Source organism: Haemaphysalis longicornis, unplaced genomic scaffold, assembly GCF_048455015.1.
Source record: "Haemaphysalis longicornis isolate Haplotype H1 unplaced genomic scaffold, Haemaphysalis longicornis Haplotype H1 scaffold_2, whole genome shotgun sequence".
In the NCBI taxonomy this organism is placed as follows: Eukaryota; Metazoa; Arthropoda; class Arachnida; order Ixodida; family Ixodidae; genus Haemaphysalis; species Haemaphysalis longicornis.
The window spans coordinates 129,889,388-129,914,414 of NW_027526295.1; the positions used below are offsets into that span (position 1 = coordinate 129,889,388).

The 25,027-nt window shown below is 46.1% G+C and overlaps 1 protein-coding gene across 4 annotated transcripts in view; it reads right to left on the reverse strand.

Moving 5' to 3' along the window:
- Positions 1-25,027, reverse strand: part of LOC144169212 (calcitonin gene-related peptide type 1 receptor-like) — a 165,821-nt gene that overhangs the window by 65,273 nt on the left and 75,521 nt on the right. For all 4 annotated transcript variants that reach the window (XR_013322391.1, XM_077698251.1, XM_077698253.1 and 1 more), the window contains exon 3: positions 9,211-9,265. Coding sequence is in view for 3 of the 4 variants with exons in the window: in XM_077698251.1 (XP_077554377.1) it covers positions 9,211-9,243 (33 nt within the window). In the remaining variant the exon portion in view is untranslated. The remainder of the gene's footprint in view (positions 1-9,210; positions 9,266-25,027) is intronic.

The window sequence follows — 25,027 nt, forward strand, 5'->3', positions numbered from 1 at the left end:
TTCGGCATACATGGTGGCGCGTTTTTGTCCACTGCAAGCGAATCACTGATGAGGCAAGCAAGAACGATTGCGGTCATCACGGTGGACAATTTCGTGCCTGCCGTCATCCCTCATGGGCTCTGATGAGAAACGGTTCGCAACAGATTGCCTCTCTCTTCCAGCTCCTCATTAAGGACCAGCAACGCAGGGAACGGCTTTACGCTCTCATGGTGAACACGGCCGTATTCTGACTCGTCGTTCCTTTCCTCACTCAAACTTGATGAGAGGGCCCTGGGCTGTCAATAATTATTTGTTTAAGATGATAAATATGGCAATATTTACACCAAGACATACGTACAGTCATACACAAATCAAACGCGAACAAGAAAATATGATCCAGAGCACAAAAATGGCGCGAGTTCATTCCATGCAAGAGAAATTAACGAGTCGCCTAGTTACAGTAACAAAGTTGGTAAAGATTGCTTTCAAAATATACCAATAGTGCGCCATTACTCCGCCTAGACGAACAGTATCATTGAACTGTGCGTGTTCTGATTGATATTTTCGTGTTCGCATTACATTTAGCCATGGCTGTACGTCCACGCGTACGAAGGCACAAATTTTTGGTCGGACTCAAGCAAGTATTTATTCAATGGTAACAAAAAGCATCAATGGCTCGCATCCAACCACGGACCTGGACACCAGGCAACAGCCATTTTTATTCAGTGCACAAAAACATATGTGTACGCGTTCCGTGAATTGTTTCCGTTCCAAAGAGGGCGTTTTTCCCTTGCGAATTCGTTGGAGCGCATATCCGCACTTGCGGAATTCGCAATTTCCCCTCATTGCCTGCAAACGTTGCGGCTTTGGAATTTCAGAAGTACGTTGTTTGCAGAACTAATCACGTCTGTCGCGGGCGAAGCTTCCTAAGCTCCGGAAAAAAAAAATTGGCTACGTGGCTTAACTCAGTTATGCCTGGGTGTGCGTAGCGAGAGGTACGGTTAATGTTATTGTTGAGCTTGGTTTTCTGTGCGGTTATGGCGCTTCTCGACGAGTGCGGCTCATTCTTCCTCCGTCTCCCCGGGTCGCTGCCTTCTCTTGGTTTCGTTCCGACGACGAAGCCTGACGACGAATCCAACCGAGCCGGTACACGATTTTATAGATACCATTTTGATCTGTTTTTATTTTTTTATTTTTTTTTTTATTTTTAAGTTTCATTTTTATTTGAGTTTTTTTTTCGATTTCCTATTATGTTATTTTTTTAATTTTTTGGCGTGGTAAGCGGCGCTGACAGCTGCGGCTCCTAGGGAATCGCTAAGTTTTCTAGTCGCCGCACGTTCCCTAGGAACAGCTGCCAGCTAGGGAACCGACGTGCGGGCACCGGTCACAGCGAAACAGCAAGAATACGTCCATTGTTACTGTCGCTACAAAAAGATACATCTTACCCATCGAAGAAGTTAGTTTAGCCTGGTCGCCACGGTGAAACACCGACGTTCACACTGCAATGTTTCTATTCACTGCCGGCCTCGCCATCCAATGCAAGTCATCAGCAGCGTTTCGACGAAAAGTTTGGCCGTACCAAACATTTTTCACAATGTGTTGTAGCTGAGGCACTAGATCATTCATCCGCACGAGCGGCGCCACAGCACGGAATTCGCCGCCGAATTCTCACCACACCGTGCAGGCCTAAAGGTGTGCCTAGTTCGTCTGTCTTGCGACACGTGACGGCGCAGACTTTAGGGAGGAGGTGCAGTGAGGGCACGTGAGTATAACAGGTGCACCCATGCCATTGAGAACGCTGATTCTGGGGAAGTACCAGCCTGTTCGTCTGAGTATTTTGCGCCGTGCCATGTTGTGGCAAGTACTCCTATATCGGTTTTACAGGCAGTTTTTGTACAGGCTGAGCACAGTCGACCTCGCCAATAGGCTCCGGAACGATCGCCGGGTGGCGCTGCACTCTCCCCGGAGGGGGAGTACGCCGGGCCGGCGGCCTATTCGGCACGTGCTTTTTTCGCTGCGCGCGTGCTGCATTTCTCGCGCTAGGAAGAGGGCTGGGTAAAATTTTCTTTCGACTTATGAAAGCATACACGTTAGCACGTGTCCAGCAAGTTCGGTTTACACGTAGAGTAGCTACTGGGTCCATTTTTGCCGGTGCATGTCTTGTCGTCTGCTAGAGACGCGTCGTCTGCTACGCGCCGCTCGAACGGCCGAGCGCCCCGGCGGTTTCACAGGATAAAGAGTGCTCTTGTGAAGCAGTCGCCTCCCGGCCCGCTCCTCCGCGTCTGGCAAGTGCACGCGCAGCTCGCGCTGTCTCCCGCACCGCCTGAGGCATCCAGCCCCCTACTCACGAATGCGAAGAAAGCGACCGCCTGCTTCGCGAGCCACTTAAGCCAGCACGTACAAAGGGCGGCGGGAACACTCCTCACTCGCCCGAAAGGAAAATATTAACTGAAAGTGAAGCAAACCCCCCATATTGTTGCATGGTCAGCTGCCACGACAGTAACAAGGCGAAAGAAGAGGATCCATTCGTTAAATTCTGCATATTCCCGCGAAAGCGCACCAAAAGGATAGATGGTAAGCATGGATCACTGCGGTTCAAAAGGTGAAATAAGTTGACACATTTTTGTTTGTATCTGTGTGCTTTCAGTTTACATTACCCGGCTTTGAAAATGCAAACTAGTGTTCTAACGAGTCCTCCCCTCTACACTTTTTTTAATGCATGCTGCCAATGATTGTTTTCCGCTATAATAAATGAACTTCGGAGTTGTTTAGCTGGTGCCGTTCGATATCGTCCATATATAACACAATAGGTTGACATTTTGCATGGGTAAAAAAAAATAGTTTCTAGCGATTTACCTGGGTGTAGTAGCTCTGGTCCATCTTGTCATTGTGACTTGTGTTCTGGACGGGATTTCTGCGTTGTTCGCTTTTTTCCCACATTTAGCAATACTGGTAATTAGAAGAGGTATACATCAAATTCTGTATATTATAGTAATTAAAAGTTATACGCCACAAGCTGCTCTGTTGTTTCCGCAAACTGTCACGCTAACCCATACTTGTACTCCAAGCGGGTGACAAACATTGCAAACAAAAATTTCTTCAAGGACGAGTAAAATGGAAATGCGGCGCTGTCAGCGCACCCCTTATTAGCGTGTGCCTTTCTAATGCGTTTTTATAAGATGCAGCTGATTGTTTCAAGAGTAAGAAATAACCTATTAACCATAATCAATCACGTTTATCTTACATTTCTTGAAAGCGTCAGTGTTCCTGCAGTCCAGAAAGTCCGGATGTCAGAAGCGCGAGCACGCGAAGGGAGTAACAAACAAGAGAAAAGTACGCTGTCACCAGCTGAACAGCTGTCGCCTTGCAGAAGAAAAGAGCAACCGACGACCGCCGAACAACACGTTTCCCCCCTTAAAATCGGGGCAGTCTGCCGGTCGAGCGGCGGGAAGCAGGCGGCGCGTCTGTAGCAGACGACAAGACAAACGTCGACAAAAATGAACTCAGTAACTACTCTACGTGTAAACCGAACTTGCTGGACACGTGCTCATGTGTATGCTTTCATAAGTCGAAAGAAAATTTTACCCAGCCCTCTTCCTAGCGCGAGAAATGCAGCACGCGCGCAGCGAAAAAAGCACGTGCCGAATAGGCCGCCGGCCCGGCGTACTCCCCCGGAGGGGAGAGGGCAGCGCTTCCCTCGCCCGGCAAACTTTAGCTTCGCCTCCCTATACGCCATCAACGTTGAGGCGCAGGAGGCGAAGGATGACGCGAGGAGAGCCAAAAGACGAGGTGCGGAAAGTCGAGAAAGATTCCAAAACACGGTGCAGCGGTGAAGAAGTTTGATAAGTATAGCCAAAGTAAACCGTAATGATGTTTGCGCATTCAGAGCGAGCAAGCAGAGTTCAGTTTCCCCGGGAGTTCTTTTTTTTAGTTTATCTCGTGCGAGCGCTGAGTTAAACAGGCTTTCGTTATATTATTAGTTAATACATCGTTTTTTTTTCCTTTGGTCGGTTTCGTCAGGGCACTGGCTTTATAACAACTTGGTTTTGTGAGTTACTTTCTAGTTCTGTCATATTTCATTTTTACATACCTCTGTTGTTATTCTATGTTGGTATTAGTATAGAATACTTTTATTTCTCCTAAGATTAGTGTTTTGGGGGCCATGCGAATCACCGAACCCCGACTTATCTCCCCTCTCTAGTTCAATCCTTTCATCCTAACATTGTCTTTGAAAGCAGTTTTGTTTTGAGCAGCTAGCGATTGCTATAGGGATAAATCGCATTTTTCGGCAAACAAACATGCACATCGCCAGAATAATTTAGAGCTGCCTGAAATAGCTGGATTCTTTCTATGTGAACTTTGCCGTCAACATGGTAGAGCCGAAGTTTTGCATTGTGCAAGTAAAATCGCGCCACGTGCGTAGGTATAACACAACGGCTAGCTATAAAAAGCGCACGCGTGCCGCAACCTCGTGACCAATGTCGGCATGCTGATCCAATCCAGCGCAGCCCCGTTAGCCTTGCACTGCTTTGAGCTGGTTAGAGAAGTTTTGAGGGCGGACGTCAACCCATATGGAGCTGTATCACTAAGCCTAATCTTTTGTAAGTCCATACTCGGAGGGAGTGACTATGATGCTCTCCTTTGCCAAAATACAGGCCCACTTTCCTCTTACTCAAGAGCTGTTTCCAGCGGTTTCACAAGCACAGGGACTGCGCAACATGCCAGACCACTTCAATTAGCTAGGCTCTTATATGTCAGCGCTAATTCAGGTTCTTTCTTTGTCCCTTTGCGGCGTTACGAGCGTCACTCCCCATACCATGAAAGCAAAGACTGCTGCGCTCCCACCGAAGCCGCCGAGCAGTGCATTGGGAACGGAGGTTCCATGAGCGGGAACGAAAAAAAGAAAGAGAAACCGTAATACCAGGAACGTGCCTCCGCGACAGCATTACTGCGCCATCGACATTTGCGACACAACCATCAAAGCGAGCTGTGCAAAAGGGAAAAAAATGGAGGGAGCAGAAAATAACTTCGGGTACAACAATCATTGTGACAGCCCCTCATTTCAGCGCGTAATGGCAGTGCCGCCGTTAGGAAAATCTCTCGCACTGCTGGCGACGGCCTTGCCAGCAAGTAACAGTCGTGACGTTTCGAATGTTTACTAGAAGAGTAACTGTAAACAGGGCCACTGCATTAGCAGAGTACTCGGTAAGTTTTACTTTCGTCCAGAGAGAGCCTACAATGAGGTTTGCTAAAGCACATCGTGACGGCGGAATAAAAGCCCCCGAACAAGCGTTGGGGAATTTGTCCATATATTGCGGAAGATTTATGAGAAATCCGGCGCCCGGCGTCCGTTTTACTCTCCCTCATGTTTGTAGCGAACGGTTGGCACGGAATTGTTAATTTGTACTCCAGAGGTACATTTCGAGAGGTGAGGCGTAAAAATGTCAGTGGGGTGCGGGCGCCAGGCGTCTTCATTTTCCCAGACAGGTGATGAAATTCTTGGTAACAGGAACGTCGAACTAACCCATTAATTTTTTTCCGGCTAATACACGAGCCGTACAGCCGGCTTTGAGATGCACACACAATGAGAAGTAATCAGACATGTTTATCCGGTCGCGGGTTCAATTGCCGGCCGCAGCGGCCGCTTTTCTGATGGAGGCGAAAAGCAAAAACCCCCGTGTGTACGAGATTTCGGCGCACGTTAAAGATCCCCAGGTAGTCTAAATTAATCCATAGTCCTCAACTACGGCACGCCTCCTCGCCTGCGTTGCGTCGGCGCGTTAAACCCAGCAGTCAATCAATCAATCAATCAATCAATCAATCAATCAATCAATCAATCAATCAATCAATCAATCAATCAATCAATCAATCAATCAATCAATCAATCAATCAATCAATCAATCAATCAATCAGAAATACTTATCCCTAACTAAAGCCTAACTAACGTAGTTATATGCAAAAGCTCATACTTCAGAAATAATATGGGCGATTACAATGTTTTGTTAAAGGTACACGAATTCTTGTTTTCAGCATATTTGTGCGCTGCAACTAATTTACTTCATTCTTTTCCTCTTTAATGTTTTTGCCAAGCTGGTAGCTTCGCCAACACATCGAAACTACCTGCACCTGGGCCATGAGGAGCGCCGTTGCGGGAGTTACGGAATAATTTCGACCACCATGGGATTTTAAACGTTCTCGGACACCGCGATACGCAGACGTTTTCGTTTTTCGCCTTCGCCAGAAAAACCACCGCCATGGTTTTACTCTTCATCGGAATTCTAGAAACTTAGTTCATCTGTGACGGGTGGCAGAACAGAAAACGACATGCGCCCTTCACGGCCGCTGCACCAACTACCGGAATGTCGTCCTGCTCATATTAAATGTGGTTTAAAGCTTTAGCCTTGAAAATTTTTCTTTTAAACCATTTCACGTTTCTATCGTCTTTATCGTTGCTGACTCGCCGGTCGTCCACTTCACACAGGCTAGCGATTCCCTAAACGCCAACCCGCAACCTTGCAATGTGGCGTCATGGCCGAAGCAGAGTCCTTCAATGCTCTGCTCATCAGCTCATCAGTTTGGGTGGATGGGGAGAGAAAAGTGGATGTTTCGAGCGCAGCTTTAAAGACGGTAGTGTCTCATGGGGTGCTTAAAGGGACCGCGCAACACCTTTTTCTACTTCTTTTTAATACTTGAATGCTTGCAGAACGTAGTCAACCAACACGTCCAATGCTTCCATTTGGGAGTCTCAAAGTACTTCAGCCAAGAATTGCTGGTCTATCTTTGCCCATCAGATAACTTAGAAACTCGTTTAAAAGACTTTTCTCTCTTTCGTGGCCTTGGCGTTGTTCGATCGCTTGAGTTACGTCATTGGAGCGGTGTAGCGGCTGTTGGCAGGTTTTTCGTAAGCTGCAGCCATGAACACAAAAGTAAAGAGGAAACGTAAGGGCTATCTGCTGCGACGAGTAAATCACGCAGTGCCAGTCCATGCTGGCGAAAACTACAGCTTTCGCAGTTCTTCAGACGCAAAGGGAAAATTGAAAGCGTTTATCGGAGGTGTTGCAGAGTCCTTATAAATGCCAAAATGTGGGTCCATCCGTCCGTCCGTCCATCTGTCTGTCTGTCTGTCTGTCTGTCCGTCCATCCGTCCTTCCGTCCACCCGTCTGTCTGTCTGTCTGTCTGTCTGTCTGTCTGTCTGTCTGTCTGTCTGTCTGTCTGTCTGTCTGTCTGTCTGTCCCTCGATTAAGCCATCCAACAAATGAAAATGAATGCTTGAATGAGAAGTTTATTCACGCAATACTTTTCCGAACCACTAAACATGATGTAGAACGGACAATTGGGCTAGTTGGTAACTGTGCATCTTGAAGTTGGAAGCGCTCACACAGCAGGGACTAAAGCAGAAAACAGAGACGACACGACACAACTGAACATGATAAGACTTTCAAGCTCCAAATATTTATATAAAGGACGTAAAGGCGCTTGAAAGTCTTAACATGGAAGACCAGCTAGCCCGTACCCACACGTTGTTAAGTGGCACTAAATATGGAAACACGCTTCGTACTTGTCAACATTATCGAGCAGAAATTAAGCATTTAAGCATATTTGAGGCAAACTATCAATACATATATGGTACTCACAGCGTTCTCCCAATTAAAAATACGTGACTTCTTGATTTTTTAGATAGAAATAGAAAAATACGTCTTCAAAACGATGTTTGGACGCAATATTACAAAATAAATTGAAGCCATTCCACTCAATCTGCCTCTGAGGAAGAGCGTCGTCGGCGTGACGAGGTGGTCGCAGATCAGAACACTGACGACTTCGTGAACGCCGACGTAGACGCGCACACTGACACAACAAAAGTTCTTGACGACGAGGGGATACTGCAGCTTGTTTCCGGCGCACAAAAGGAGTCTGAAGATTCGAATGATCCGGATACTGTCGAAGCTACCATGGCCACACCAAGCCAGGTGATGGACGCCGTCGACCTTCTGAGGTGGTTTGGTGGGGCACACGATGGTGTCGAGGACGCTTTCAGTTCACTGCCCAGCTACGAGAAGGGGGTGCTCACGCTGCTCACAGAGGGCGCGCAGGCGAAAATCACAAGCTTTTTCTCGAGGCAATAAGTTTGTCGTTCTCTAGAACTAAATCTGTCGTTCTCTCGATTTTACGAAGTTCCCGATTTAACGAAATAATTTGCGGGTCCCGGTGACTTCGTTAAATCGAGGTTCAACTGTATTCCGGAAATGTCCTTTTTTCTCAACAATACTGACAAGTACAAAGCGTGATTGGGGATTTAGTATTTCAGGGAGGTTTAGAATTGTGTCAACTTCTGATCGCAGGGCTGCATCGAGGGACAGACAGACAGACAGACAGACAGACAGACAGACAGACAGACAGACAGACAGACAGACAGACAGACAGACAGACGGGTGGACGGAAGGACTGATAGAAGGACGGATGTATGTACGGACAGACAGACAGACCAAAACTTTCGGTTTTAAGATCGGCGAGGCGACGCATGTACTAATTAAACTGGAGTAAACTGGAGTAAATTAAACTGGAGTAAACCCCCAGTAAACTGGATAGGCCCAAACGTGCGTAGGTGGAATTTCAGCGGAACTTTTGGGACAGCCATTTCGGCTCAATTGTGTGAAGTGCGAGAGGCCACAGTTCGAGAACCACTTTATGGTATTTGATAACGCTCGAGATGCTGCAAAGCGTGAACACCCAATGGGCGTGTCGCTGCGTTGTTCTTTGAAACGGCTGACGTGACGGCGCTCTAAGTGTGACAGACGTGCAAGGATTTCTTACTTTATGTTGCTCTGCCGCAGCTTTGTATACAAGAAACGGATACGTGTGCACCACCTCCCCACCTGACTTAGGGCCTATACAGCTCCGATGGTTATCCACCTTCTTCGTGCGGAATGGCCTTGAATTTCTTTTTTTTTTTTGTCAGTTATCTCCTTTTTATCGTGCATTCTCCCCCTGATATTAGAGAGTTATAGCATAGCGGAGAACGGGTCCCGGTATGTTGCACGGTACACGTGCGCATACGCACAATCAGTTTTTCCCCCTCTGCGCACGCGCGGTAGTGCCTGTAGCCTGCCAGGTACCGTACCGGGACCGGTTCTTCGCTCTGCTATAAATCTGTATTGTTCCTGAACCGTTAATATAAAATGTACGTAGTCAAATAGAGCATAAAGTAATGAAACAATTCCATATTAACTTACCAAAGTTGCTGACACACGGCGATGTGCAAACATGATGATGTAGTGCGGGATGAGCCTGCAAACACAAAATGAGTTGCAACATTAACATCTTAAACGCGGAAAATTTAAAAAGTGTAAATGTATTCTAATGGATTACAGATAGTGGTGATCAAGAATTCATATTTGAATAGACATTGGATTCCATGTGACAATTATCTTTTTCACTTCGCTACATTGCATAAATGTTTATCCGTAATCCAAAACTACATTCTGCAGAAGCTATCCAGGTTAAAATATCCAGGTTAAAAGACAAATTAAACTCAAGAAAAGATATGACGAAAACAAGAGCTCCGCAAAAAAAAGATAACGAGAATAAGAGGTCCAGAAAATAGATAACGAGAAGAAGAGGTCCAGGGGGTCTTTCTTCGGTAGGCAGTGCTTGTGGGCGGTGCTTGTAACGAATGGGGCTGCGTTTTCTAAATTGCTGAATACCAACTCGGATGTGTTTTAACAGATATTACAAAAGACGAACGGAGGAACAGGTACTGATAAATAACGACTATAAAAGTTCCGTCAGCTTCCTCGCAATTCTGAAACTTACGAAACTATTTAGTTTAAATATGTATGAATGGGACACACTACGTTCACATGCCGGATTGCGTCAGTGCCTCTGCATGGGTCGCGCAGTGATTTAGCCCCGAGCTAGCTCATCAGGTTGGCTAGGTTCCGCTACCTCACCCTTCGAAACACTCTCCTCTCCATTTTCTTTCTTCCGACGCACTTCCGGGCTACAGCAGCGGCGTCCGCCGCTCGAGCCCGGCCGTGGCCGACGCTTCGGCGTTCGTGACGGCACCCCCGCGAATCACCGGCAATGGCTGGCAGGATCTCCGGTTTCACTCTTTCTAGAGCCACGTGTGTGAACTCAAAGAACGTCACATGTGGAATTGTTGTGGGTGTCGTTGACAGCTTTGCTGTCCAACCATCTTCTTCACAGCGTGGAATGAAGACAATTTTTTTTAGTTTTTCTCGTGTGTTTGTGTCATAATTTACCTGATATATATATATATATATATATATATATATATATATATATATATATATATATATATATATATATATATATATATATATATATATATATTTATATATCGTCACGACTGACACTTCGTACTTCCACCGATGAAGGCTTTAAAGAAAGTATAATAGGTCTAAACTCAAAGCTGCAGCCCCCTCGCCGATGGTGATATTAGCGGCAATATATATATAAATATATATATATATATCGAGAATTTGAGTTAACCTTTGACAGTAAATGTGCGCATAACAAAAAGAAGTAACTTGACGTTTTCCCTTCGGAACAAACAGTATAGGCGAGTAGGAGTTTAAATCCGGATTTGAGTGCATTTCGGAAACGTCGCTCGCCGCTCGCACCCGCCTCCGCACGAAGCCCTAATGGTCGGCAGGCTCCGGGCTTTCGCAATCATGGTTGGTGCGCACGGCGGCAGCATCGTTTGCTCCGCGCAAATGCGCAAGCCTCACCGACCCTCCGCTTGAATAGACCATTTGTGCTCCCTTACCCATGCAACTTACACGGATATCTGCACTTACGGCTGGCACGAGTTGGTGTGTGGCAAAAGATATACGTACTCTACAGGGATTACAGCTTAAATACACGGGTAGCTTCGACTGAAAAACACACTGGAAACTGAGGAGCAACGTGCTTTTGAAAAGTTCAGCGCGAGAACGACCAGCGTGCTCCCATGACTGCCATGGGCCGTGCCTATCCGTCAGCGACAAGAGCGATGCAACGGAAAGAAAGTTCATTCGTACGTTGCTTTTCGGAATAGATTACTCCGTGGAGTAGATACCGCATTAGCATTACAATAAATAATATGACAGGAGCTTCGCAAACAGCTTAATGCGCGTAGAAAGGTACAAAAATGTGCTAAATGAAGAGCTTGCTGAAAGGCGTCATCGATAAAAAGAAAATCGTGTTGATCGTACTTTAGTGATTAATACCACTACCCCACAGTAAATGCATCAGCCCCAGATTAGTGTACTCGATGGCGACGACTTTTTTAAATGGCGGTATTATTTCTAGAGCTACACAAATGCGCAAAACTTTGAGATTCGGGGAGAGGGAAGCCTAAACTTCATGGCGTCAGGTTTTACAAAGAGGCTGGTGGAGTTGTGGTGCAAGAAAATTAGGGAGGATATGAGGACGGAGGAGAATTAATCAAACGAATGACAATTAATCAAACGAATTAATCAAACAGTGGTTGAACAATGTAAAAGGGCTGAAAAAGGTACAAGAGATAGATTAAAACAAAAAGAAAATCGCTGGATAGAGAAGGATGGCCACGGAAGAAGAAGAAGGTCGATGAAATTTGTTACGGGTACAACAAATGATTTGAATATTACAGGCAAGTTGGTTGCGGGCACCCGACGCCCCGATGCTACACTCCTGAAGTCCCCGCAGATCGTCTTCACCACAGCGCTCCAGAAGGAGCAATTGAATTGACCAAGTGTGCCAATTGGACGAAAATGAAGCGCAAGATATGATTTCAACAGAAAAATCCTCATGTGCTGAGGGACAATACGCAGGGAGTGTGGGGCGTTTTGCATTTGCGATGTACCAACACAGATGGCCTTTTTCACTCCAGTTGGATTCTCGGCCACGTCATTTGCCGAGTTTGCACACTAGGCAACTCCGATCGGCAATTAGGAAGCATTGCGGCGAAGACGTCGTACGGGGACTTCTTAGGGTGTAAGGGGGAGCCTCTAACTATCCTCATCATGATCGTGGAGAAAAATTGAGTAACATTAATGATAAATTTGCATTGCATTATCCATGGCAGAAGCAAGGAGTGGGGGTAAAGCCTAAGTGGTGACAGGGGGAGAAGTGAGAGCGCGTTACGTTGCAGGAGCCCCAGAAGACTACGGCTTTCCGACGACATTTGCAGCGGAGCACGCAGATACGCGGCCAATTTTTTTTACAACGCCGTTTTGAAAAACGCTTATGACAAGTACACTTCTGCCACTAATGCACTATATTAGTGGACCACCAAAGCATCTCTTATGTACGTCTTTGTTTTTTTTTACTCTCGCTTGCTGTCAGCACAAACATTTAGTGAATATTGTATATCTATCTTAAAAGCATGGCTTGTGAACAGCGTATATACAACTAAGGGTACTCTAAGGAGCTGTAGGCCGACACGCGAAATCGAGATACAAGTTTCTATCCTCAGTCACATTTAGAGAGAAAAGAGGTAAGAAATAAACTTGTCATAACATCACTTTAAGAGGCCCAGAATTACGTTTTCGTTTTATAGCAATATTTATGCCTCGTGGAAAGTAATTAGCGTTGAACTGTGACTCCGTGGCACATTCGCAGAATGCCATTGAAATTAAGTTGACGTGGTTTAAAAAACTACTTTAGAAAAACTTCTTGTTAACGTTTGATCTAACCGAGTCTGGCAAGCTATGTAAATATTTAGTGCAAATCGCACGTAGGAATGCAATAATACGAAACCATTTCTCTGTGATTTCAAACTACAAGCACCGAACAATGCATATCACGAAACCACATCAGCCCTCAGGAAAATGAAAGATCACATTTCCCGTTGATAGGCAGGTGACGTAAAGAGATATTGTGGATCGACACAATTCAACGTACGCATTACGCCTTGGCAGGAAACAAATGGGCTACAGCATTCAGTGCTTCTACGGTCCAATCCAAGCAACGCCGTATTGTGTTGTAGAAACTTTTGTATCCGACTTAGCGTTCTTCTTCAGGTATCAGAATAATGATTGTCCCTAATTCCTTCATTGCACTGACGTCATCGTCCTCCGGTTAGCTGGTTACGATGTAGAAGTGTTATAACGTAGGGACATATGCACGGTCAAAAAGATTTTTTTGGACCCTGATACACGCCATATTCTGTGATAAGTACAGCGCAAAGGTATCATGAGTATGTTGCTTAAAAGCGAATTTTCGTTATCTAAGCGTAGCTGTATGATGGGCCATCTCTCGCGGGAAAAGTTGAGTATTTAAGTTAATGTTACTCATGAACTGAGCGGAGTTAGCGCAAATTCGTGCGACCGGAGCAAGCACAAATTCCCTAAAGTGGCAGCAAAGACGAAGTTATCAATTTATGTCATAAACTCAGTCGCGGTTCCTGCATCGAATCACCTACTTTGTATAAACTTGCAGTTTCATGTACAGGTCCACGCAGAAGTAAACGGAGCACGGGAGCGGTGGCCGAACTGCATCGCTGCGCCGCGTATGGGCGCCGACGGGAACCATGGAGCGCCGGTCAAACAGTGTGTTCGCACTGCCCCCTCCGCCCTATCTGATATTTTTAATCGCCGCTCTGCTGGCGTGTCATGCCGCGCGAGACGGTCTTCAAAAGGCAGCGCTGGGCTATAGAGGGGCGCTGGTTGCATTGCCGCTCGCAGGCATCAGCGGCGATCGAATCCGCTGCTCATGAGCTGGACGAAGCTGCGCCCGCCCACAAACGTGCCTTGTTGCGCGCTGTAAAGGGCGGCATAAAATTGTATGCCGCTCCGGTTTGGCATAGCATGTCATTGCGATATAATTTATTGTAATACGACAACAAAATTGCCCTGGACAATATAGAACGCACATTCACAGACATTTTTGTTGTTCGGAAAAAAAATCTCGCTTCCGACATTTTTTTTTTTATTTTGAGTTTGTCCCAAGTTATTTCTGAGGGTCAGTCCAGGTCTGTTCTGAAGAAAGGGGGAAAGGATGTCCATGCGGTGGAAATTCTGTATTAGAGAACGCCGTAAAGAATAGGTACAAACGTTGCTGCTATTACAGCGGGCCTCGAAGGCCGCATATTTTGTTGTCGCTTAACCCTTTCGCTCCGGTTGACGATGATAGCCGTCATAAAATTTTGTACCAAATTAACCGATGACGAGTATGGTCGTCATCGATCATGACGACTATACTCGTCATCCGTCATTTTGGGGCCCTGACGGCGCTTTTTTGCAAGACATTGAGGTCCTGCAGTGAAGCCAACTTGCAATTTAATGCGGAATTTAATTTAAATCTGCAACACTTTCTTAATTGATATAACGGGCTCGTTAAACTTAATTACGTCGGTTTTAATGCGACAACAAAACATGCGCCCTATGAGGCCCGCTGTAATAGCAGGTAACGATTGTGCCTAATTTTTACGGTGTTCTCTAATACCGAATTTCTACCGCATGGACATTATTTCCCTTTCTTCAGAAAAGACCTGGACTGACCGGCAGAAAGGACTTGGGACAAACCCAAAATCAAAAAAGAAATCCCGGAAGCAAGATTTTTTTCTGAACAACAAAAATGTCTGTGAATGTGCTTTCTATGTTGTCCAGGGCAATTTCTTTGCCGGCTTACAATAAATTATATCGCAATGACATGCTATGCCAAACCGCAGCGGCCTACAATTTTACGCCGCCCTTTACAGCGCGCAACAAAACAAGGCACGTTTCCGGGCGCGCGCCGCTTCGTCCAGCTCATGAGCAGCGGATTCGGTCGCAGCTGATGCCTGCGAGCGGCAATGCAACCAGCGCCCCTCTATAGCCCAGCGCTGCCTTTTGAAGATCGTCTCGCCCAGCATGACACGCCAGCAGAGCGGCGAATAAACATGTCAGATAGGGCGGAGGGGGCAGTGCGAACACACTCTTTGACCGGCGCTCCACGGTTCCCGTCGGCGCCTATACGCGGCGCAGCGATGCAGTTCGGCCACCGCTCTCGTGCTCCGTTTACTTCTGAGCGGACCTGTACATCTGGGTCGCAGGCTCCCAAGTGCCTACCGCGTTTCAGCGGCCAGGACCTCGATGAATGATTGATACTGCGGCATCAACGGCAGCGAGAGATGCTGGCACCCGCAGCTTGTTTATTCTTGATCATCCAGGGGCCTGAACGACCATACAATGCGGGCCACGCTTGATATCGGTGGCACAAAACGAGAACATCGTAGTGCACCACGTCGAGTAGCCATGAAATGCCCGCATAATTCGTAGACCCCCCTTGATACAAAAGTATGCCGGAGCCTCGCGGTATGTTATTCGGGTTACTGAAAATGCGTATCAAGGCTAGCTGTAGAGCCAAGTTCTTCCATCGGATAAGGGTCATGTCAAACAGCCGGTCGAGTTGTTGTGTCTGCAAGGGAACTAACTAGCTCTGTTAAGTTTGTTTTGAATATGTATCCATACACAGGAGGCCGTTTATTTAAACACGAGAGCTCCTCCTACCCGTTTTACCTACGTACGTACGGAGAGAAAAGAGCCAATGATACAGTCGATTCGCAACACCTGCATGTTGTTCTCCTGGTTGTATATAGGATCGCTTTGTATCCTATCCTAGCTCGTGGTGTATATGAGGCCAATAGAAGGAAACTGATTCAATATACGTTCCGAAAAATATTTCGTAAGTAAACAAAGAGCTGCACGGTGAATCGGAGAGGCTATTCTGAGTTTTGTCTGCCATGCTGGCTCTACATTAGTCAATGCTATGCTTGGGAATGTTGCATAAGCATGCGTTATTAGGTGCGTTGTTTATTTCTCAGTCTGGCACAGAAAGTTTGAAATTACTTCACTTACAATTTCGTCACAAGCTGAACACATGTATGTACATTTTGGTTGACCACGGATTGTATTTGCAACTATATAACGCTCTATTCGGGAATATCTGTTAGAGGGATTGTTTTAATGGGTATTTGCTCGCCAAAGAGAACATATTCACTAAGATACTAAGATCCAAGTGATTCGATACCAGCTGCTTTCCTTTTAAAAAAGAAATTTGTATGTCCCGGAACAGATCGAAGGCTAGGTGTCAGCCAGTCCAGTAATTTACTGTAAAATTAATGACGAAAACCTGAGCATCAGAAGGTTCGAAACCCACATTAATATTGCGATGTTTATCCACTCTAAATATCAATGGCGAATCACTCTACACCAAACTAAATAGCCGTTGACATGTCAGGGCATGTGAAAACGCGCAAGCGTGTGCCGTACGCTTTCCCACACGCGAAGCGCTTGTTGAGCTTTGGTAAGGTCTCCTCAAGCCACAGTTATTAATGCAGGAAGTGTGCATCATGCACCTTGAGCGACTCTGCTGGGTGTCACCGATTTATTGTATACAATATAAAGTGACGGAGAATTGAAGCGCTAGGACACAGGGACGAGCGAGTGGGACACACAAGGCGCTACTTCCAACAGCTACTTCCAACAGGAAAACTGTTGGAAGTAGCGCCTTGTGTGTCCCACTCGCTTGTCCCTGTGTCCTAGCGCTTCCATTCTCCGTCATGTTATACCAACAGGCCAAAAGCAGCACCCACGTGAACAATATAACGCACATTATAACGGACGCAACGGGGTAACCGAGCTGTAACCATGTAATGACAATAGGGGTGGCGCAAGGGGGATGTTTCGGTGTCAGAACACCCAAAAAGAAATTCCTAAGCGTTGTAACCCCACCTCCCTTCGTTCAGTCTTTTTCCGCTCATGCTGTTTACACACCACATTGATGTAATAAAATGCACAAACGAATATAAAATGACTATGACGAAAACGAGAATGACTAAGGTATTGTTCAGCCGCAGGCTTTGTTCCCTTTTATATTTTTATCGGCGGAATAAAACAGCTCCGCCCGCACTCCGAAAAATATTTGGGGCTAAGTCCCTGAATGACAGTGTATGAAACTTGAAAAGCTGAATATTTGAATTTTTACCTTGAAGATACTCGTCAGAATGCACTTCGCGGACTGACCATACCAAACAATGGGAAACTGTAATAACTTTTAAAACAAGAGGCTAATTTCTTTTAAAATAATGAGTTAAGGAAAAGATAGGAAATCCATTCACTTTATGTCTACACATTTCGTTTTTCCCGCTTATCTCCGGAAAACGCTAACAAGCACCCACAATGCATGTTTACCATTCACGCTTTGTGACATTATATATGGTAGGGCAGAAAATATATAAATTGGCGGTAACTGTTTTCACTTTTCACGCTTTTGTTTTTTTGTGCGTTAATTAGCAACTGCGGCCGCCACTAGCTGTGCATTTGTCGTACAGAGCACTGTAACGAACAGATAGACGACAACTTGTTTTCATATTTACGTGTGCGTTTTAAAAAGGAAGGCGACTCCAATTCAAAATATGACATTTTTACGTGTTAACCATGGAAGAAAAATTCCAGCAGTACCACATTGTGAAAGTGAATTCACTGATGCTTTTTAGCACAGGACGTAGAGCTGGCCCAAAATTTAGGTGTAAGGTATGAGAAAATTTTATTTCTCCTGAGCCTTCACGATAGAAATCCCCAGGAAAACACACACGTACACGTAGACAATTCTATTTGGTTGTAGTGTTCTAGAACATGGTGCCTATGTATGACTAATGTGCTCCAAATGCATGTTAAAGTGTTGAGACGGGTAAGCTTGAGGTCAAGATCATGTTTTGAATGGCGCGGGAGTTTGGTGGTGACTGTGCGCTAATAACACACACACCGAGCCGTTCCCTTCACAAAACATCGCGCTATTGAACGCCTGACACTTGCAAGAGGCGTGGAGCCTTGGTAGGTTTCGCTTACGGAAGAAAATACACAGTACCCTAGCCATAAAACATTCGCTTGAAACGAAAACCGCTATCCGAATCGGCACTTTTTTGTTTACTACTCTCGTGAAAAACACGTTTCGGTACCTCATTGCCGAGGTACCACAAGTGCGCCTGGCAGCAGGAACAAGTGCCGTACAATTCTTCCAAGTCTGAATTTTGGTAAGTCCGTTCTTGAACTTGTATTTCTGAGTATGGAGCTTGCTGCGCTCCCATACCGGTTACAGATTTTGAAGCTAGACTCTCAGGAGCCATAGGTGTCAACGAGGTCCTCTTTACAAATCTATTTCTAATGTGCCCGTTTGAGATGCTACCCTTCCGGACTGCTGCAAAAGCGAAGCTTGTAACCACCAGAAAAATAACTGAGAAAGGTCTTCGCTGTGTTTTGGTCACGGAATGGTTCTGGTTGACCTAGAACCGAAAGAAGTCCGCAGAAAATTACTGTGGCTTCCTGAGGCCCTTGCGAACGCCCGTGCTCAAAAAGCCTTATGGTAAAGTTTTGTGTGTGGAGGAGGAAAAGTAGAGGGTTGCTGGGATGGGGAACAGGGAAACACTTAACTCGAACGTGGTATTATTACTTGCTTCCGGTGAGGCTGTCGGAAGTGTCCGCTACCAGTTGTCCGTCTGCAGCCTATAATACCTTGTACTGGTTCCTGAGGGACCGCCCCTGTGTCTGCGCTGATGTGCGCTCGTTTATATCGGCCGCCAGAGCCGGACGCTTCGGTGACAGGGCTGGCGTATATTCCGACTTTCTGCCGCATATTGGGTAGTTCTTTACGCGAACAAGCGTCGAAACGATTGGCGTACTCCGGGCGCGCCTTGCAGGATCTTTTAATGGACGCTACTTCGGTTCTTGACAAGGAAGATGCGCTTCCACCCGCCCCGGAAGGCAGTTCGAAGAGCTGACAAGGAAGATGCGCTTTAACCCGCCCCGGAAGTCATTTAAGTCAGTTACGAGGACTGACAACCAAGATGCGCTTCCACCCGCCCCGGAAGTAAATTCCAGGGGTGTGCCTTCGGTGCCGGCAGTGATGCTCTCTTAAAAGCATTGTATTAGAAGCTCACAGCACCCGCAGTATGTCTTGGGCTCCGAGCTGCAGATTTCTTCCTTTTGTGGCGCATTTGGCAGGGCACCTAAACGGATATACCACTAGCGAATGTCAACCTCCGCAGACGCAAGAACTGCTGCCTGCTTCTGCAATCGCTGGTTTGGAAACTAGCCAAGATTGAGTATGCAGCACAAAGTCAGACATTTGCGTCCACCGAAAGCTTTCAGCTCCATTCCCAAAATCTTGCGTTCATTAATGTGGGAGGAACTAAGACGAAGGCCGGCTCTTGTTATCTGGGCCGATATCTTCGACAGAATACCTGAGAATAAACATGAAATTATGAACAGTCCCCATGCAGACAACCCAAGGCCAGCAACGCCACTGCCTCGAGTCGGGAACAGAACTCAATGACATGTAAAGCTCGACTCTCTTCGCGGTGCTCTACCATCAACTTTGTTTTGCAGCGTTAAACGTTTGCCGTTTATGGTCTCGGCAGCAGCAGCTGCAAGTCCGCGAACTACTGTCCGGCACTAGTCTACACTGCATTGAAGTGCAGGAGGAAACCCCTGACAGTAATAAGGCGACAAGCGGGCCCCTACACCTTTCTTTCTGAGTTTGAGGGGATATTGCTTCTAGTTTTCCAGGAAAGGCCTACCCTACTTTGTCCTCAGTTACAGAGTCATGCTGAAGGTAGGTTCGCGTGTGATGTTTCGTAGTATGGCGCACCTCTGCACCTGATCACTGTCAAGGCGTACATTAACCGTATTCTATGGTCAATTTTTTGGCAAATCGGAGAAGTTTATAAATTTTGACAATTATGTTACATTAATTATATGCTTACCCAAAGCCAACCTGCTACGCCACTTTTCAAAAGTCTTGCACGCCGTTTTGTAACACGTAACAGAGATTAGACTGATAGGCCTGTATTTTGAAAATATTTCACATCGCTCTTTTGGCAAAAATTATGTTCATATTTTTTCGTTTGTTTGGCAGCTTAAAGATTTAGAAACACAGCAAACATAACCCCGTCAGCTTTTGTACCCAGATGTCTTCACAATGGCGTAATTGTTCTACTAACGGTAGGCTAGAAAATCTTCTACTAATGGCGGGCTCAAAAAGTGTGATTACAAAATTTCATTGTGGAAAGTAGAAAATACGCATTCATTTAGAATACTTAAATGATTTCACGTTTGCAGATGATATTATTGAGTGAGTATCACCAGAACTTACTCGAAAGGCTTCGACAACTGTACTGCAAAACCTCAGCAGCAGGCTTAGAAACAGATACAGTTAAAGCTCGTTAAGTCAAACTGGGTCAATAATTTTTCTAAACAGAAGTGGGTTCCAATTATATTCCGAGAGAAATCGCACCTGTCGCTTAAAATTTCTTTTTCAGTTAGTCAAAGGGTACTACCATGTTGATACTTCGCACATTTTATATTCTTCAGGTTATGCTACCAGAAAACGGCACTCCCTCATGATACACCACTTCTCCCACAAAATAACTGTTCCAAATATTCGTTTTTCACACGTACCATTGTAGACCGGAATGAAGTGGCGAATGACGTTGTTTCACAAGGCTGGTTATCCTTATTCGAGTCGCACTTACTTTGATTGTTGTTGTTATGTCTCTTTTTCTTTCTTTTTTTTTAAATCTGCCGCCGACTATGTTTTGGTATAATTCTGTGTCTTGTTATGTGCCCGTTACAAAGATGTAACCTACCCTGCTAAGATTTCGTTACGAAACGGAAGTAGCTACAAATAAATAAAAATAAATAATAAATAATAACTTGTAGTTAATTGGAACTGCGTACTGGTCTCGGCACAGCCCTTATATTTCAATCGGGGAAAACTCCCGGTAATTCGAACGCGTCGGTATCCAGAGATAAAGGGAATGTTTGAAAAGGAGCCAGAACAGTAGCCATTTTCAGCAAGTCAGTGCTAGTAGTACTTTTTTATTACCTTCGCGGAAAAAAATGCAGAAATCCCGAGACGTAGAAAACCGCATCACAAATTTTATTCGCTTTCTGTGGTGCGGGAAAGCTACATCGTTTTACCACAGTCGACAAAAGGCTAAAATATGCAAGTTTAGGTAAAGCAACCAAAGAATATGAATGACTTAGAACAGGTGCTCGCCCCACACCATGTTTTACCACTTTCTCTACATCTTACATTCCCGTGACTATTGTACATCGCCATACACACTACTCACCACTCTGCATAAAATCTCAAGCTCCTGCTAACTACTAAATCATTACACTTTTAACCGACAGCGTTGCTTGAAGGATATGATGCTGTCCATATGCCATCAGGTACCGGATATTAAAAAGAGCAACGCGAATTTCGATTTATGGTGGAAATATGCGCTGTACGGCGGTGCCTTTGAGAGACTGATTCGTTGATACCTTTTCCAGACTATTCTGCTTGTTCAGTTTGTCTACCTCAGTTCTGTTTGTTCAATTTAACTCGACCACTTAAAGGCACCGAACGGTCATATGAGGGAAAAAAGGGGGGGATTAATGTTCCCTAAAAAATGAAAACCTAAATATAAACGGGAACAACCATGCACCAGCTAGGCTATAGCAGGTTAATGCCGATTAGAAAAATACAAGAACACGAAGCCGAGGCTTTAAAATCTTAAAAATGGGTTACAAAAAAACTGAGGCTCTTTCGGGGAAAAAGGGGTGTCGGAAGGCCCCGGAAATATTCAAAATCACCAATGTTCAAAGAAGCCAGTAAGTAGCCAAGTCAATACACTGAAATTTCCGTGGACAGTTTCGCGACGAATCTCCAGGACTCACAACCTTTTCCAGAACAGTTAATGCGAACCGGGATCCCCTGGTTTCCATCGCTCCTCGCAGAAGAGTGATGAAGTCGGAAGTTGCAGAAGAAGTCGACCCAGACTAATTGCGATGTTTTGCGAATCCAAACCGAACCAAATGTATTAGAGATGAAAAAGAACAAAACAAAAAAAATTCACAGCATATCCACGGGGTGAATGATGATGAGTGGGCGAAGCTCCTGAGGGGAAATCATCGGTAAAACCATGACTCTTCAGTGAAAGTTCGCCCACTACATCTGTGACCGAACGTAACGTCTAGAAAGTCTCGCTTAAACCGCGCGTCGGCACCTAGGGGCTGAGCTCGCCTGATGCGTTTTGCAGACGCCTCACGAGCTCTCACTGCATCGGGGTCTGCCTGCCGATACGCGCGCTTTCTCGCCGCTTCCCGTTCTCTGACGTTTTGGAGATCCTCTTCGCGCCGCAGCCGTGCCGCTTCGCGTACGGCAGGGTCCTCGCGCCGTTGCCGTGACGCTTGGGCCTCTCGTTCTCGAACGCTGGGATCTTGGCGGCGTCGTCGCGCAGCCAGACGACACGCTTCGGCCTCCCGCTCTCGTACGGCAGGATCTTGGCGGCGGCGTCGCGCAGCTTCACGGAGCGCTTCTGCCTCGCGGGCTCGCACATCTGCAGCCTTATCCATTGGGCGACTCCGAGCGCGCGCCAACAGCGAACGGATTTTATTACAACGCTCCCCGCCATCTAGTAAACAATCCAAGAACTAAACTAGAGGTAGCCACGCCATCTAGTAAACAATCCAAGCGCATCTTTTCATCATATACAAGTACCGCCATCTAGTAAACAATCCAAGAACTAAACTAGAGGTAGCCACGCCATCTAGTAAACAATCCAAGAACTAAACTAGATGTGGCTACATACATACGTCGAGGATGGACAGACCCACGCCCTAAGGAGCTTCGCCCCTAAAAAAAACAGCAGCGTAGCCGCGCGCTACGCTGCTGCGACAGCTTATTTCGCTTCCGCAGCGGGCGCCGCCCCCCCGGCGCCAGTGGCCCAGCGCATGCCATTGCAGGTTGTCGTTGTGCCGCGGTCCCTGGCCTGGGCCTGCGGTCACGTGGCGTGCGCAACAAACATGTAGTAGCGCCTCATTCGCGAGAACGAGTCCAGAGGTGGCTTCTTTGTGTTCTACCCGCGCAGTGTGGCGCGGTGTTCATTCATTCTATAGCGCCCGCCCTCTAATTCAAACTCGGCGTAATTCGAACAATTTTATGGTCCCTTTCGAGTTCGCCTTAACTAGCTCTTATTGTGCAAAAAACGTTGCTCAGATATGCCTTTCTCATACCTTTGCTCAGACATGCGGTGTGGCACCCTCCTCACATAATAAACTTTCATAAAAAGTAGACGATTATATCTCTCTTGGGCAAATTGTCACTGGCGACCGATATCATAAGAAGGAAATTAAGCGCGAGGATACTGTGACCTGGGCTATATGGTAAGTACAGTAAGCCCTCTTTATTACAAGCCGCTTTATTTGTAATCTCTGTTTATTGCAAGTGTTTGCTAATCCCTGCTATGTTGCATTTAGAGAAAAGCGTCTCTGTCTTTCGCGAAGTGTCGGTTGTTGAAAAGCCAGTTTTTTTCTATACTGAGGACTTTGTTATTACGATGGTTTTCTGTATCCCAAAATTTTCGGCTGTAAGCTACATTTGTCACCTAGACGACTTGTTTAGAAGTAATGTGTACTTCCAGTGATGTCATATGGGGTGGAAACGTGAAGTATCACTGACCGCCTTGAAAGCAAATTTAGATCGTCCCAACGGGCCGTGGAATGGGAAATGCTTGGTGTAACACTTCGAGATGAGAAAAGAGCAGTGTAGACAAGGGAACAAATTCGTGTGCAAGATATCTTATGTTGAAATTAACCGAAGAATATGGGTAGGTTATTTAACGCTGTTCCGGGACCACATGTGGACCATCCGTTCAACGGAATACAGTCAAACCCGGTTATAGCTAACTGAAATATGCTGCACGGTTAGTTCGATATATCCAATAGATCGAAACAGCCGAACCTGCCCATAACGAGTTTTTTGTTACGAGTTCGCAATACGCAGGTCAGTCGTCAGCCCGATTACACGTGCTCTAGATTCCCCTTGTGTTCTTCCCCATCATAATATACACTTTGCCAGACCACCGCTTTGTTATTGAGCGCCTGGGTACGAAGATGCACCACAACTTTCGACCGATACGGGCCCATTGGAAGCTCACTTAACCCTTTTTTTATTATGTCGGGGCTTTAGCGATCGCGTACGTGCTGTGCTGGGGGCATAAAGTTCCGTGCGATTGCCTTTATTTGCTTATGTTTGAGTCTTTTGAGAAGGAAGTTTGGGGCTGAGATATGGAGTGCTGGTTGATAAACTCTGTCCGTGAACGTCACGAAGAGTTGCTGCTTAAAAGACCTAACAACGTCCCACGGGTTTTGTGTGAGGCCCCTGACACGTGCCTAGACGAAATAAACCTAGTGAAATGGCAGCTGCTTTTCCCGTGCATGCGGAACGCATTAGGGAAGCGCGTATCTAGTCTTGAAACAACCGTGCCTTTGAACTTTCCCGCAAAGCTTTAGTTGACGAGCGTCATCACGACGGCACTACGTTTATTCCCGACGTGTTTTTAGGGTGGCTGTTCCAACCACCGCCGGAGAAAATTATAGCTGTATGTGAAAGCGGCTGCATGCAAAGCGTGATTTGCGGTAAACTCGATGAAATAATAGCGGAACTTGAAGCGTTTTGTTTGACTCTTGGAGTTTTTGATGGATAACAGCTCCGTTGTTGAAATGGTCGTTTTTTGATACCCGAGATGGAAGCCACCGCTCGGCGGCTTGCGGCTTAGAGTTTCTAAGAGCGTTTCCCAACAGCCCAGTTTGCCGTAGCTGGTATTTTACCGAAAGCAGACAGTGACAAACTGCGATGCGCGAATGAACACCGCTAAAACACATTGTCCAATGTGTCCTGCGAGGTACTCGCTAAGTTATTTGTTGAAGGAATCGAGGCACGGGTCGTGGGTCGTGAGTGATTCTTTAATAGTTGATGCAGGCAGCTGCCAATAGCTACATCTTCTTCCTTTGTAATATTTTCAACATCTTCGCGGCCACGCCATAAACGGAGGAAGACTCTGAACAGAACTTGAGTAGTTCTGCTTTTCAGCAGCCATCTAGCGCCGCTGTGCTCCATGCAGCCAATTGCAAGAGCACGTTTTCAGTTCGTTAAGCCCTCCGTTTTGATCAGTATGGATGTCACATCCGTGTTAACCGCACCACTTTAGTCCTTACTTCTGCTGCCATTTTTACTTCAACCGTCTGTGGAATATTT